This window comes from Berghia stephanieae, chromosome 2, assembly GCF_034508935.2.
Source record: "Berghia stephanieae isolate SIO BIC M18660-M18661 chromosome 2, UCSD_Bste_1.3, whole genome shotgun sequence".
In the NCBI taxonomy this organism is placed as follows: domain Eukaryota; kingdom Metazoa; phylum Mollusca; class Gastropoda; order Nudibranchia; family Aeolidiidae; genus Berghia; species Berghia stephanieae.
In genome coordinates, this window is record NC_088361.1 from 92,200,640 (window position 1) to 92,216,012 (window position 15,373).

Below are 15,373 nucleotides of genomic sequence, written 5' to 3' on the forward strand. Positions count from 1 at the left end.
AACGTTTCCATATAGAGCTACATCGAGTTGGTTTCAATACTAATAAATTGATAAAATGTCCTATGGTGCAAAATTATATCAAACAGTTTTTTAAAAAATAATTTTTTTTTCAATCAATAAAGCGCTAATTGTTCCGCTTTTTATCTGCTATAGCTTTATAGTCTGAAATTGACGACACTCAACTGATTGCTGTGTTTTTTAAAAACAAAATACACGATAAACTCTGAGCAAGTTTCTCTTACAAATTATATTATTAATTATATTAGTGGTTAAGTTTAAATAAATTATGAGTCGGTCACGATCGTTTTGTGACACAAAATTGATGAATGCTGTTCCGTATTATGTTCATCAATTTTGTGTCACAAAACGGTCGTGACTTCTCATAATTTGTTTAAACTTAACTGCTAATATAATTTATAATATATTTTGTAAGAGAACTGAACCTCATTCCAGTATTATGTCATACTCTGGATAAACACTTTTCTCAAATTTTGGCCAGGAAACTCGATCGATTAGAATGATCTTGGTAAAACCTCTCAAACCTGGGACCGATTATGTTGCCTTGTACTATTTTATTTGCACGACGGTTGAGGAGATTTTAAATCTATTCCATTTAATTTGTTGTTGTAGTTATACATGTAGATCCACTAATTATTATGTTAGTATTTCAGTTTGAAAAGAATTAAGTGCAATTTTTATTAAAAGTCACCTGGTTCTCATTAATAAAATAATCAAGGTGGACGGTAATTAATCCGAATTCTTTAGATGAAATATGAAGAGAGGAAACAGTAAATGAAATATAATGAATTGGTGAGTGAGTTGTGCAATCGCACAATAATAATAATAATAATAATAATAATAATAATAATAATAATAATAATAATAATAATAATAATAATAATAATAATAATAATAATAATAATAATAATAATAATAATAATAATAATGATAACAATAATAATAATGATAATAATAATAATAATAATGATGATGATGATGATGATGATGATGATGATGATAATAATAATAATAATAATAATAATAAACAGGAAGGGAGGAAGACAAATAAAGATTGAAGGTCCTATTATTTGTAACATATGTTGAGGGTCGCATTATCTGTAACAAATGTTGAGGATTCTATGACCTGAATCTGTAACAAAGTTTGAGGATCTTCTTATCTGTAGCAAAATGTAAAGGAAAGAAAGCGAAAAAATATCTGGATATTCATTTAAATATATTGCAACAGATAAAATCGGAATTAGTTCTCGATTTGTGAGTAATTTTACACGCTTATATCATTTGAGTAATGTTACACTCTTATATCATTTGTTTTGTTGTTAAACTATCTGAGGATGGAATTAATTGATTTCTCAATTCAAAGACAATTTATATATTAAGATTCCTTGCACACAAGATAACAGAGAACTGCCCCCTCACCCCCGCCCCCCCCCCCTCTTTTTCTTTCTCAGTCATAGTTTGAAATTAGAAACCTAGTCAGTTATTGCATTCATGTCAACTAATCTTGATTGGAAATATTTATATGGATGCTTTTTAAAAATGTTTTCCTTTTGTTTCTTTTGTTGTTGTCTTTTTAGATGTTCATCTCTGACATTGGCCTCCCCAGATGCAGTTGCATGCCAGAGCAGTTTCTCAGCATCCTAATTGGAATTCTTGTAGAATTATCATTGCGTGTTCTGCTGTCAGTTATTCAATATTTTGCACTACAGCCTTGATTTGCCTTTTCAAAACAAAACCAAACCAACAACTAATACAAAAAGTACAAAAGAAAGAAAGAAAAAAAAAACAGACAAGAAAAAATATTTTTTTAAAACACACAGAAAAATATCTTTAAAAAACAACAACAACAAAAAACAAAACAAAACAAAAAAAAAAAATATATATATATATAAAGACAAAGAAAAAAAAGCCCCACATAACATGATAATTTCAACCCTCATGATCCAATGTTAAATATTGTCATTTTTCCATCTTTCATTTTAAGCATATAAGTGAAAAATAACAGATATAATATCATAAAGAAAAGGTAATTCAGGCATATTGTGAGTGAATTGATGTGAATGTGTTCGTAATTTTGCTTTCGTGTTTCCCAGGAGACGAAAAAGAGGGCCACCTCCAATGTCTTCACCAAGATGCCAAAAAAGATGATGCAGGAAATGAAGGAGGTAGGGTGGCGCTAATTTCTGCGCCTCGGTGGCTCACTCCCTATATTACCATGCCTTGACTTTCTTTTTTCCAACAGGCTATTAAAAGCAAAAAAGATGAACAGAAACGAGCTCAACGAGCGCCTTCTAATGTCTTCGCCATGTTTCGTCAATCTCAAGTGCAGGAGTTTAAAGAGGTCTGCTCCTATTTCACACAGTAACAATCCGATGTTTGTCCGATCATCACAAATGGACAGACCTTTGGAGAGTTCTTTGGCATCTTCATTCTTGGTTCAATTAATCCTTGCTAATCAATTTCAGTTCGGTTTTATTTTCCATTTCTGCATTATATTTTATTTCATTTTTTTTTTTTGTGGACTCACAATCACTTGACTTCAACTTCAAGCACCGCTGGTCGACTGACTGTGTACAATCCCTTGACTGTATAGGGATTTGGATTGAGGAAATGTTGATGTTGTTGCTTATTGTGTTTCTAGGACATTACATGCATACTATATCAGTAATTCCTTCTACATTATATTATGCTTCTTGAAGAAATCAGGTCGTACCACAACCAATGTGCTCTCCATGTTCAGAGGTGCCCAAGTACAGGAATACAAAGAGGTCTGGGTTTTCACCCTTCATGCAGTGTTCTTTGCCGCATATTTTTGCTGGTGGCCAAATCACACAATGTTACTCTTCACCCCGTTTTTAAAGTGCTTCCATTACCTCCCTTCCATTCAAAATACGTCCTCGTTCCCTCTGACTGACCATTTAAAACTAACTTGAATATCTATCGATAATACAATCTCTTGGGCAACATTTTCATCCCACTAACGATTGAATACAAATGTCCCGGTGAAATAATTCTAATGAATCATCATGTTGGATGGACCATGATGTGCTTGAGAATCGGTCTAATTTTCTGGAACTTCTCATGGAATGGCGCCTACCAAACGATAACCAATAAAATGCTAATGTAAAGGTGGACGATGCTCTAAAGCTTAAATAATAATATTATCATAATAAGTGATCGGATTTGCTACATTCTAATGAGTCCTCAACGGTTTCTTTGTACAGTCACTTTCTTGCATTGATCTTTTTAACCTCTCTTGACATCTCTTTCTGGATTAGATAAGAGAGAGAAAAAATATACTTTCATAAAATTGTTCTGACCTTCTATAACCAAGTCTCTAGGACAAATGCATGACAATAATTTCAACTTGAAAGTGAGAAACATAAATAATGATACATTTCGATTGTATAATGTTATGTCTGTTGTATCTAACAATTATTACGCCTTATTGCGACATATTTTTGCATGTTTGAAAAAAATCATTTTAAATATCGTTAATTTCTAAGCTCACAAAGTGAATGAATGCCGCGGATCGTATAACTTGCAGGCGGCATAACTGTTGCACAATTTAATATAATAATTGTGTATCGTTAAATAACAAAAGCCTAAATGCTTTTTAACAATTTAGCATGCCTTTTGTGCATTTTTACTCTGAACCAAAAAAAAATAAAAATAAAACAAACGCAACGACATCATTTGAGCTTGATATTTTTTTTATTTAGTACTATCTACATTTTTTTAATTGTAAAAAATAAGTTTTGTGAGACTTTCGAAAAATAATTTATGCAACTTATAGTTTGCAATTAGAAAACTTTTGATAATTTATCTTAGGTTTCTGGGCCTAAACAATTTTCAATTGTTTCTTTTTCCTAAAAAAAATTATGCGTCAAAGAATGAACCAATGATTTGAGAACTAAAATTAGTAAAGAACAACCAATGTCAAGATCCACAAGCGTCAGTATCATTTTCAACACGTTGATAATTGTTTAACATGTGATATCTATTTATAGCAATGAGCACAGGAAAATTTTTATGCTGACCAGACTTTGCAATAGTAAATCTTTAAAATATAATTTCCCTTTCTGTTACTCTATACAATCTAACATGAGTCGTCATTTCATTGGAACTTTTTGTTCCCGTCTCTGATCTAATGATAAAAAACAACACTCCTTTAGCTTTCATCTTTATCCTTCATCTCCATCCTTTACTTACCCGAAAATATTATCCAATGTCAAAATAATTTCCTTTCCTTTAACCTTCCCCCTCCCCACCCCCACCACCTTAAAAAAAGTATAATGTTATATTATTTCTCTCTTGAGGCAAAGAACAATAAATAAAGATCTGAAAAAAATGTATATGAAACAGTGCCTGTCAAAGCAGAGAGAAAAAACAATTATTCAAAAAAATCAGCAGGCCTCGAAGCAGGTCTTTATTTCTCTTTTTTTCTCTGCCTTGTCTGGCACTGCTTCATACACGATTTTTCAGAACTTTTTCTTACACCAGTGCCTGCTCCCTAATTTATCAACTGCGTTCTGTCTATTGCAATACCCCAGTGTATCTACAAACTTCTGCGCACCTATATTTCCCAATTTGAAATTGAATCACGAACGAGGTTTTATAAATCCAAAGCTTTAGATTTCATCCCTTCACCTCGATCTGCCCTACCGTTATCCAAAAAGTAATCAATAACCAAATATTCATCCCTCCCTTTTCCCCTTTACCTCACCAAAAGTACGAATGAATTCCAGTAGAATGTGACTTTTGAATTGTTGATGCTAAAATAAATAAATAAAATATATAAATAATTTTTAAAATAACTGAATTAGTCCAATAAAAGTTGTTTTTTTTTTTAATAGCCTAAGCCTAAAAATATAATATTGAAATTTATTATAGAAATCGGTCTGAAAACAAGATTTAAAGGCATATGATTGAAGGAATTACGAACTGATAAGAAAAAAGAAGAAAACTGGAAACAAATGGGGCGATGTCAAAGGCAATCTATCCGTACCGATATATTATTTACAGTGGAATCTGCATTAAGTCAACACTCCTAAAGTCAACTTCTATTAAAGTTTACACCTCTTGTTGATCAAAAAATGTTTATGTTCTTTATCTGATTATTGATAATGGATAAAGTCAACTTTGTTTAAAGTCATTCAATCTGTCTGGTCCGACAGTGTTGACTTTATCAGGATTCTTTTGCACCTTTATTTTTTCTTTTTCCATTTCTTTTAAAAAATGGTTTAGTTTTTGTTTGTTTGTTATTGTTGTGTGATTATCTTCATTGTTAGCACCCGGTTCGCCAATAGACGGGATCTTATGATCACATAGCTGGTTAAATTTTTTTTTTACTAGACTCAGAGTTGTGTAAATATTGCATACCTATAAACAAATATCCGGGCCGCCTATTGGCGATTATCATATTATTATTATTTTAATTAATGACAAAAAATTGACATTTTTTTATTTTAATCTTCTATCTCATCCCCTTCCCCAGGCAGAAAAATAGGATTTTTTTGCCATGATGTGGATTTAAGAAAGTGGCATAATAATAAAAATAAAAATAATAATAATAATAATAATAATAATAATAATAATAATAATAATAATAATAATAATAATAATAATAATAATAATAATAATAATAATAATAATAATAATAATAATAATAAACAAAAAGAGTGAAAGCGTAGTACAGACAAATGCTTACATCAATGCATATTCACGTTAATATATCATGTCATCTCCTCCTCTCCCCCCCCCCCCTCTATCTAACTCTCTCTCTCTCTCCCTTCTCTCTCTCTCTCTCTCTCTCTCCATCTCTCTCTCTCTCTCTCTCTCTCTCTCTCTCTCTCTCTCTCTCTCCCTCTCTCTGTCTGGATGAACAACATAAATGATAATCTATATTTGACTTATTTTCTTTATTTTATTTCATGCTTATTATTGGTCGAGTTTTTTCTCTCTTTTTTTTTTCTTATTACTTATTTAAAAACTCGTTAACAATAACCATAATGTATTATGACACGTATTTTGCACTTTAAATTTGATCTCCTATAATATTAGCTAAGCATCAATGAGTAGTTCATTAGAGTATATATATATATATATATATATATATATATATATATATATATATATATATATATATATATATATATATATTAGCTAGTTTCTTTATATTGCTTTAATTAAAATAACCATGGACCAACAATATATTTTACCTGTAAGCGTATTGTAGAATTAAATCTACGTATGTTATTAATCATGTATGATAAATTAATTGATCTGATACTGCAAAGTTTCGGCTTTTGTTTGACAACAAAGCTCATATACTATTTGTTGACATTGTTTCAGGCCTTCACCATGATTGACCAAAACAGAGACGGTGTCATCGACATCGAAGACTTGAAAGACATGTACTCTAACCTTGGTAAGCACTTTGTTTTGAAAACTTTCATTAAACCTTTTAAAAACTTTAATTTGAAAAACAAACCAAAAAAAAAAAAAATCCTGAGCACTTCTATAGCGCAATATCCACTAAACTTGCACAACGCGATTGACATGGTGTCCCTAGACAACAGCAACACTTAACATTTACAAATGGAACATCCTTGAAGCAATAGTGCCGTACTCTAAATTAACACATATTTAAAATGTTGGCCAGAAAACTCGTCCTTTAAATACCAATCGATTAAATTTACCCTTATTTTGTCAAAAACTCTCAAATCTCAGACTTCGCCGATTGATTTTTGAAGGACTAGTTTTCTGGCCAAAATTTTAATAATGTATTTTCTTAAAGAGTGCGGCAGAATAGTGTCAAAATGTTGGATATTTTAACTGAAAAACATTCTCACTAATAAAGCGACAGAAATATGATAATGATATGTTTTATCTATCAACTCTTATGTAAATCTCAACAATGTGCAACTAAAATAGAATTGATGATTTCTAAAACATAAAAACTTATACAAGTAACTTCAAAATATGTGTAATTAATAACTTTAAAATTCCACTCTGAAAATCCACGCATTTAAGCCCTGACATTTTTTTTCGAGTAATCACTTATTATTTTTTCCCCTTGCATCGATACTATCGTTTACAACAGCCATACTTACTTTCTACTATAAATTTGCCAACAGGACGTATCCCTCCCGATGCTGAGTTGAACGAGATGTTGAAAGAGGCAGCCGGACCCCTCAACTTCACCATGTTTTTGAACTTGTTTGGTGAAAAACTGAGCGGTAAATATTCTTAATCTCTTTTTCTACCAATTTTTTTCACGTGATATGACACATTTGTGAAACAACCACGTGTTAATTTTTCAGTTTCACTTGTTTCCAACGTGTTGTTTGTTAATTATGAATACATGCCGTCAAATAAGTAACTTTGTCACTGTAGATTTGGAACAGAATTGAGTATTCTCAGCTTTGTTGCACTTATTTTCCTTCTTAAAAGACTTGATTTCTTGTGAAAGATAAAATCTGCCATAAAACTGAATATATAATATATGCTCTAATTGGTCCAAAGCGACGTGTACTAATTTTAAAGCCTGATAACCCAAATTGTTACGGGATCATTGTTGTCATGGAAATACTCTCAAACCAACGCAAAATAATATTACAACAATGTTAAATTAGGCACAGCATTGCGTTCGGCTATCAGACCTGCAAATAAGTAAACGTCGGTCCAAGCCTAACGAGGCAAAGTTTTCACCTGTGGCAAAAATTATCCCTTTTGACATTTAATCATTTCCTTTGAAATGGACATTTAATACATTGCCTACATTAATGTGGGATATATCAATTAACATTTTTTAAAATTCAAAGACATTGATTTAATAAATGTTTCAAGATGTTTTTATTTGTATATTTTATTTTCTACTACTGTTGCCTCAAAGTTTAACGAGTTCTTCAATATTTTATCTCAACAGGAACTGACCCCGAAGACACCATCAGACAAGCCTTCTCCATGTTTGATGCTGAAGGAAAAGGATTCATTCCTGAGGAATAGTGCGTCACTCTCTTGCGTCTTGTTAAATCCCTCTGTAGATAATAAAGATAATAGATAAAGAATAATGTTAGGATAACATATACACCGTATACATTGGGCTTGCTTACAGTCGCATTCTATTTCCAAATATCAAAAGCAACATACTCATTGATAGATATTTTTTTTTATTCTAAAAAGGCAGACAGAATGGGCTCGATCTATATTCAGGTTTTCGTCCAATAGGTCATCGATCATATGATTAGTTGCTGCTCATGATTCTGATATTTCTTAATAAATTATGTAAACAAGCTATTTTTTAAAATGAAATTTGGAAACATATCTATGGGTCAAGCTAAACAAAATGACTATTGCAATGTTGGGTATATAGAAAAAATGTGAACATTTTTATATTATGTATGTTATTTTGAATACATTTTGCAATATAACCAATGACATGAGCAAGTGGAAAACTAATATTATAGATCGTTCCCATTCTAAAAAGTACATTTGGTTCCATTGGCATGGCATAAACGAAAATTGCTTTTATTATAACATTTGAGCAGTTAGCATTTGTCACCTCAAGATACTAGATCTATTGAGTTGAGAAAAACATAACAAATTAACCTAAGTTTTAAATTTTAGACTATAAAATAATTTTTTAGCACCAAAATCACCTTGACACAATACCATTTTGGACCGATGAGTCATATTTATTTCTGATGTTGATAACCAACAATAATATAAGGGCTCTATCATTTTCGAAAATATTGACTTTATGTCAATTATTTTCACACTTCCACTTGACACCAACCTTATCAATTTTTTTTTAAGCATTCGACTCTTTTAGCTTTTAAAATTCTAAGCTTTGAAAATAAAAACTTGCATGTATCATTATCATCTGCCAATAGAAAACAGACGAGCGCAAAAGATGTGATTTTAAAAATACATAAAAAGCATAAGAAAGGAAATCATATATCTCTCTCAGTATTTGAAGTGACCATAAAATGTGAAATTAATTCTATCTCGAAGACAAAAGAAACCATCAATTTTGAAAAGCTTTTTCCCACCAAGTGACTATTATTTTAGTCCTCGGATATATCACTAAATGGAAAGAAAATTAGGAAGAAAAACGTAATAGTATCATGTTACATGTTTTTATTTAGTTTTCTTTAAATATTACAAAGATATTTTGAGCAAATTTTATTATATTTGTCCGTTGACTATTTTTCCTCAGTTTGAAAGATTTGCTCCAAAACATGGGTGACAACTTCACTCCTGAAGAGGTAAACAGCTTGCTTTTGCATTTTATCTTATGTTAAGCGTGTTGTTTTGTTTTGTTTTGTTTCATTATTTTCATTTTAAGAATCATCTATCATAATACTGGATGTCAAATGAACAATAAGTTATCTAAATTTGAATAAGACTTTTGAAAGATATAAATCAGAAAAGGTGTGTATGAAACAGTAACATTGTGTCATCATTTACTTTTCGATTATTACCGCACACACTAATGCCTGCCCACCAATTTTCACTTCTACTTTGAAAGAAGTGTTTATAAAAAAATTATAATTCACATGTGATCATACCCTTTTCATTTTCTCAAAGTTTGTATTCAAGGACTGGTATTTGTTATTGTTATTGTTGTTGTTGTTGTTGTTGATGATGATGATGATGATGATGATGATGATGATGTCCTTGATTTGTGAATATTGTGAAACTTATCTGTAAATATAGAGGGCTGATTTTTCTTAATTTCTTCCAACAGATCAAACAGACATGGAAGGAAGCTCCTTTAGAAAAGGGCAAGTTTGACTATAACACATTTGTGGGTACTCTCAAGGGCAAGGAGGAAGAGGAAGCCAGCTAAACTGTGTTCTATTCCCTTTGTTTTTTCGTTATCATTTTGTATTCTCATTGAATGAACCCAACCTTAATTTAATTTTTATATCTGATTAGAATTCATTTTAAAATTCTTATGAATCGTGGACAAAAATTTAATGTTTTGAAAAGAATCTGAAAATAAAATGGCTACTAGATTAAACACTGAAAATGTAAGGCGTAATGAATGGTCGTGTTCACTTTATTTATAGTAACACTTCTTGTGCATTGTATTAGAAACAGACAATTACAAGGTTGGGTTCATAAACCAGATCTAAACAACATACAATTGTCTATTTTGACCCCACGTTGTTTGTCAAAGAGATTCGGATTAAGGATAATCATAGGCCAAAGAGTGTTACCATTCCAAAATAACAACTTTGCAAACTGCCTTAGCTCACCTTTTGAAACAAAAGTAGAATTCTGAGAATTTAATTCTCAGACACAGATTGACTACAAGACAGTGAAGCAATTACATTCTTGCTTCGAGAGCAATACATCTTTGTGTATGAAAGGTTTGAGCATTTAGACTGATTTTCAGGCCAAAACATAAAGCATATGAATTGAACTCATAAAATCCATATTTATTTTTATTACGGGACCAGAAATTAGCATATCAAACACACCAACAAAGACGCTTTTCGTGCTCATATAAATATGGACCTACTCTAAATTTGAGAGCATGGAACAATCACCCTTTTATGAGTCCAATTTCATTTGTTTAATTGTTATAATATAGCAAAGTTATCAACTTCTGTTGGCCTACGACTTTCCTTACACATCCCTATTAAAACTGACATAAGAAGAAAAGAAATGTGGAACTGTTTTCGTCAGAGAATTACTCTCCACATAAATATTTATTGTATCTCAAACACACATTACGCCTCATTCAGTCCCATCAGACCTCTGTTTTTCCCCCATTTTCTTTTTACCCTTTTTTTCATTTCGTTCTCTTGTGAGCGTGGTTGGATACGAATGAAGAAGTGAGGTGATTTGAAAAGTAGCTGCCAGTAGACTGTATTTTAGCATGACATATAATTCGATAACTCTCATTCGACCGCTATTATATTTTTTTTCTTTTTAAAATTGTGGATGGCTGGTTACACACAGATGTGTACTTCCAGTTATTGCTCATCTTGATGCTGTGTAAACTCACTCTGTGAAATAAGTTGTATAATAATGCTAAAATGATTTTTAAGTCTGACCTGTTTGTGGTTTTTAAATACACATTTTTTGTTTCTCTAAATTTTTACATTTTATGATTGGTTTGTTGAAAGTGATAATGTTTCGGTTAATTTATTAAACTTGCCGGGGAGAAGTGTGAATATAAATGCAGCAACCGTTCTACGGCCAAGCGCACATACTCACACAAGAGTCTTCAACTCCATCTCGAAAGATTCTTGTTATACCCTTGCCTTCAATCCTTAATATTTATTATTAAAATTTCTAAACACAAAAGTATGTCATTGTTTAATTATTCACTTTCGCATTCAATTAATTCTCCTTGAGCGAGAAAACTTAAATGGTTTGCATTCCCATTACTGCTCACCATAAATGTTACATGCTTTAATGAATTCACTCATGCACATAAGGCGAAAAAAGTATCATGCTTGTGCCTACGTCAAGCTCAATGCAAAAAGAGCATTTATATAGTGCATTATCCACCAAGCGTGCTCAAAGTGCTTTTCAAGGGGTCCTATCCAACAGAACACTTAATACGTGGGACGAGACATGACGCCTGTTAGACGATAGATAATACACATTCTCTTTCCGACAGAGATAACGCTGTAAACGACTAGGTACTCATTTTACACCTGCGTACGGTGGGAAAATGTGAGTAAAGAACCTCTTCCAGTGATTCAACTATGCGCCGCTCAGAGCGGGACTCGAACCCTGGACCTTCTGGTCCGAGGACGAGTGTCATACCACAAGACCACATTGCCGCACTTCACAAAGGCAATCCCCTCGCAGATCAAACAAACTGCTCATCTTTATAAAATTATTTATCACACTTTGTTGTCAGGTATGCACATATCCATTCAGAACTGATACTTGTAAGAGCTCAGAAATCATATTATCTGGTCAATGTCACCACATCATCATCGTTGCTAGACTTTTGAAAGCAAAATCCAGACAAGTTACGAAAGTTAATGCCGCCGTCTCCACGGGGTATAAATGCACAGTGTGCAAAAAGAAATAAAGAAAGAATACTCTTCAATAAACCATACTCTATGCGCTAAACACAAACAGATGATACTCTTTTGTACCATTTCTTAGCGTAGAATGCCATAATGCTTTTTATTACAAACACAGGCATTATAATATGTAACCTAATAGTAATCATTACAGACTGTCTTTCAAACGTTCTTAGAAAAACGGTCGAATTTCACTCTTGTATTCCAAGAAATTCCTTTCTTTACTTACCCGAATCAAAGAGGATAAGCATGGTCTAACTTAGAACCAACGAAACAAACGAGAGTCGTGAATCATTCCACTGATTGGCAGCAACAGTGTATCTAACTGTTGCACCACAATTCCATTTCTGTTCTCAGTCTGCCAGCCGATTATTCTGCCCTTTAGATTTGACATTGAGTAATCATTCGCCGTCTTTGGCGCCATAAAATAATTGGTGCCAGAGTTCCTACCGGCTTCTAAATATTAAACAGGCAGTGGCAATTACTTGCTACCCCTTTTCTTGGTTGCTGGTCTATCGCGAAGTATTTTTCCATCAAATCTACCGGACCTAAGTGGCTACCCTACTGGGTGACGGGGTCACACAATAAAACGCTGACCTTTGCTTGCGACTGTTCGACCACTGAGCTTTCGGAATCCCCTACTTGACACATCAGACGTGTGCCAAAATAATATCGTCATATAAAGACCAACAGACTGAGAGACCAACTAATTCGGCGAGCGGGCATCAAGTATATCTTTGCTATCATCTCATTCGGCAAAAGCTGATTGATCCACACTTTCGTTTACTGGCCTTCCAGTTGAACCACTTTGAATTGTGATGAGCGCCGAACAAGAGTAATCTTTCTGATATAGTACTCGCTAGATTCTAGCAAACTGAATCAAGTACGATCTGCAACTGCATTACGGGCATGTGGAGCTAGGTGACCGATTTTTTTTTTAATACTACGTAATAAGTCGTTATAATCATACTCTTGGTACGTGGTTATAGCACGCTATGTCAACACGCAGTGTTAAAAATACCTCAATTGGTTCTTATTTAATACAGGGAATATTTTTAAAGTCAAGCATCTCAGATACAAGACGTCTAGAGGTGTCTGTACGTCGTCAACGCACAAGAGTGAGGTTGATTGGGATGGAGTAAATACTCCGGTACGTAACAGCAGTTGTGTCATCACACGAGACGAGGCTTACTGCTTGTGTTGAGGTAATGTGGAGCGTGCTCATCACTGGTGCATTTGATTACGTGTTTGTGTGTGTGTGTGTGTGTGATTCCTTCGTAATAAACAACGCAGAACGGCCACACCAAAGCAATCCTCGATTCGATTAAGAACCTCTTCGTAAAAAAAAAGAATTAAGAACTTAGCCCATAATGGCCGACTCCCATCAAGCGGTATCGCTGATAAGGGATATAAGGCAGGAAATAATACTTTAAAATAGGGTATGTATTGATTACCTCCCATAAGCATCAGATTTCGGTTCACTTGGACTCTAGCACGCTTTTTAGCTTCTCCCAAGAGCGTGCTAGAGCGAGTACTGTATTTTTTTTAATTTTTTTTTTTTTGGGGGGGGGGGGGGGGGGGGGGGGGGGGGGGGTAAAAAGGATTTGCGGCGCTTGTAACACATTTAAGGTCATTTCAGCGCTAGCAAAAAGGAAGAAAACGGGATAGTAAAAAAAGTTATAGATTTACAATTAAAAGCACACAAGAAAAGTAAGACAAAGGGAAATTGTACCAAAAGGGAACATGTGTAGATTCTTAAAGTTATCTATCGTTGTGCATAGTTTGAAATCACCTAAAAGTTTCATCCAAACACAAGCACAGGATGCCACTAAGGGGAACACACTCAAATGATTTACATGGGGAAAAATATCCTCTCCCAAAACTTTAACTAAACAGTCGACTGTTTCCCTCCCAGTCAAGGACTCCGACAAGGGAAAGGACAAAACCAAGTAATCTCAATCCAAGACAAAGACATATATTAAGTTGTAAAACAGATATAGACGGAGCGAAATCGACGTCACTCAGATCTTTGTTATTGTTTTCAGTCGGCCATTTTTATGAGTAGTTATCACTAAATTGTATTAATCCGATTATGAACGTTTAAGGTTACAAATAGCTTTGTGTATTGGTACATTATATCAGGCTGATGGATGTTGTGAGTTTTTTTAGCTAAACGCACAGCATCAATAGGGGTAGAAAAGACAGAGAAAGTGACCTCTTGCCCACCATGGGAGGTCAAAAGATTCCACCCAGCTTAAAGAGGAGACTGAGTAGCTGCAATTAGATAAAACTAAATTAATTAATAATAAAGGAAAATGTGATGGACAATGAGACTCACAATACAAAAAGCGAAATAGCAGCGTATAAAAAAAACTCATAGGAGATAATCTGTAAAGGTCACTCGCGAGCATTTTGTGTGATTCCAATTTTTTGCAGCTTGTATTCAGCGATAAGTGGAATACGACCTGTACAAAACATATCTCACTCAATGTGTTCATTGGTTTTGTTTGTTTGTTGCTTTAGGTCTCTTCCAACACAATTGAGGTTATATGAGAGACCGCTGAAACAAAAAAACAAGCAATCTAACAAAAATAGTACAAATGTAAATCAAAATCATAACCTAAAGATATCATAAGCTAAATTATAAATAACCAAGAACAAACAGGCAGAAGATTTACAGAAAAAAAATATCCCCTGTCAAAAATACAATCACAAACCAAAGAAGCAGGATAGGCTAGTAAAGAGAATGGCAACGAGTGACGAGTGATGTAAGGGGAGAAGCATGCTATGATTATGTCTCCCTGTCGTGAAAGAGTGAGAGAGAAAGAGAGAGAGAAGAGAAGAGAGAGAGAGAGAGAGAGAGAGAGAGAGAAAGAGAGAGAGAGAGAGAGAAAGAAAAAAAAGAGAAAGATAGATAGAGAGAGAGAGAGAAAGAGAGAGAGAGAGAGAGAGAGAGAGAGAGAGAGAGAGAGAGAGAGAGAGAGAGAGAGAAAGTTTGTGAATCACTGCTTTGCGCATTGAGCATGGTGAACGGTGTAAATGCTTTATTTTAAAAATAGCCCTTTTCTGAGCCATTAGGCCCGTGGACCAGGAGGTATCCTATATTTCTATAGCGTGAAATGGACAATAGCAATTTATTGCTACCCTTTGGACAGGACACTAGCAAAGTACTCCCCACCCCATCCAATAGACCCAGCTTCCCAATCACTGCTCGGTGGACAGGGGGTCAGGTAGAAAAAATCTTGACTTCACCTGGGATCGATTTCAGTCTCAGTCCCTTTGGGTGTGAAGCG

At 33.6% G+C, this 15,373-nt stretch overlaps 1 protein-coding gene across 4 annotated transcripts in view; it reads left to right on the forward strand.

Annotated features, from left to right (window-relative positions):
• LOC144965852 (myosin regulatory light chain LC-2, mantle muscle-like) overlaps positions 1-11,343 on the forward strand; it is a 20,222-nt gene extending 8,879 nt beyond the window's left edge. Inside the window, exons 3-8 of one of the 4 annotated variants that reach the window (XM_078901638.1) lie at positions 2,112-2,183; positions 6,373-6,448; positions 7,158-7,259; positions 7,949-8,027; positions 9,242-9,290; positions 9,773-11,343. In XM_078901638.1, coding sequence (XP_078757764.1) covers positions 2,112-2,183; positions 6,373-6,448; positions 7,158-7,259; positions 7,949-8,027; positions 9,242-9,290; positions 9,773-9,874 — 480 coding nt within the window. In that variant the 3' untranslated portion in view covers positions 9,875-11,343. Of the gene's footprint in view, positions 1-2,111; positions 2,184-2,260; positions 2,787-6,372; positions 6,449-7,157; positions 7,260-7,948; positions 8,028-9,241; positions 9,291-9,772 lie in introns of all 4 variants that reach the window. The other 3 variants (XM_078901637.1, XM_078901639.1, XM_078901640.1) reach the window with 3 other exon arrangements.
• The last annotated feature ends 4,030 nt before the right edge of the window (positions 11,344-15,373 follow it).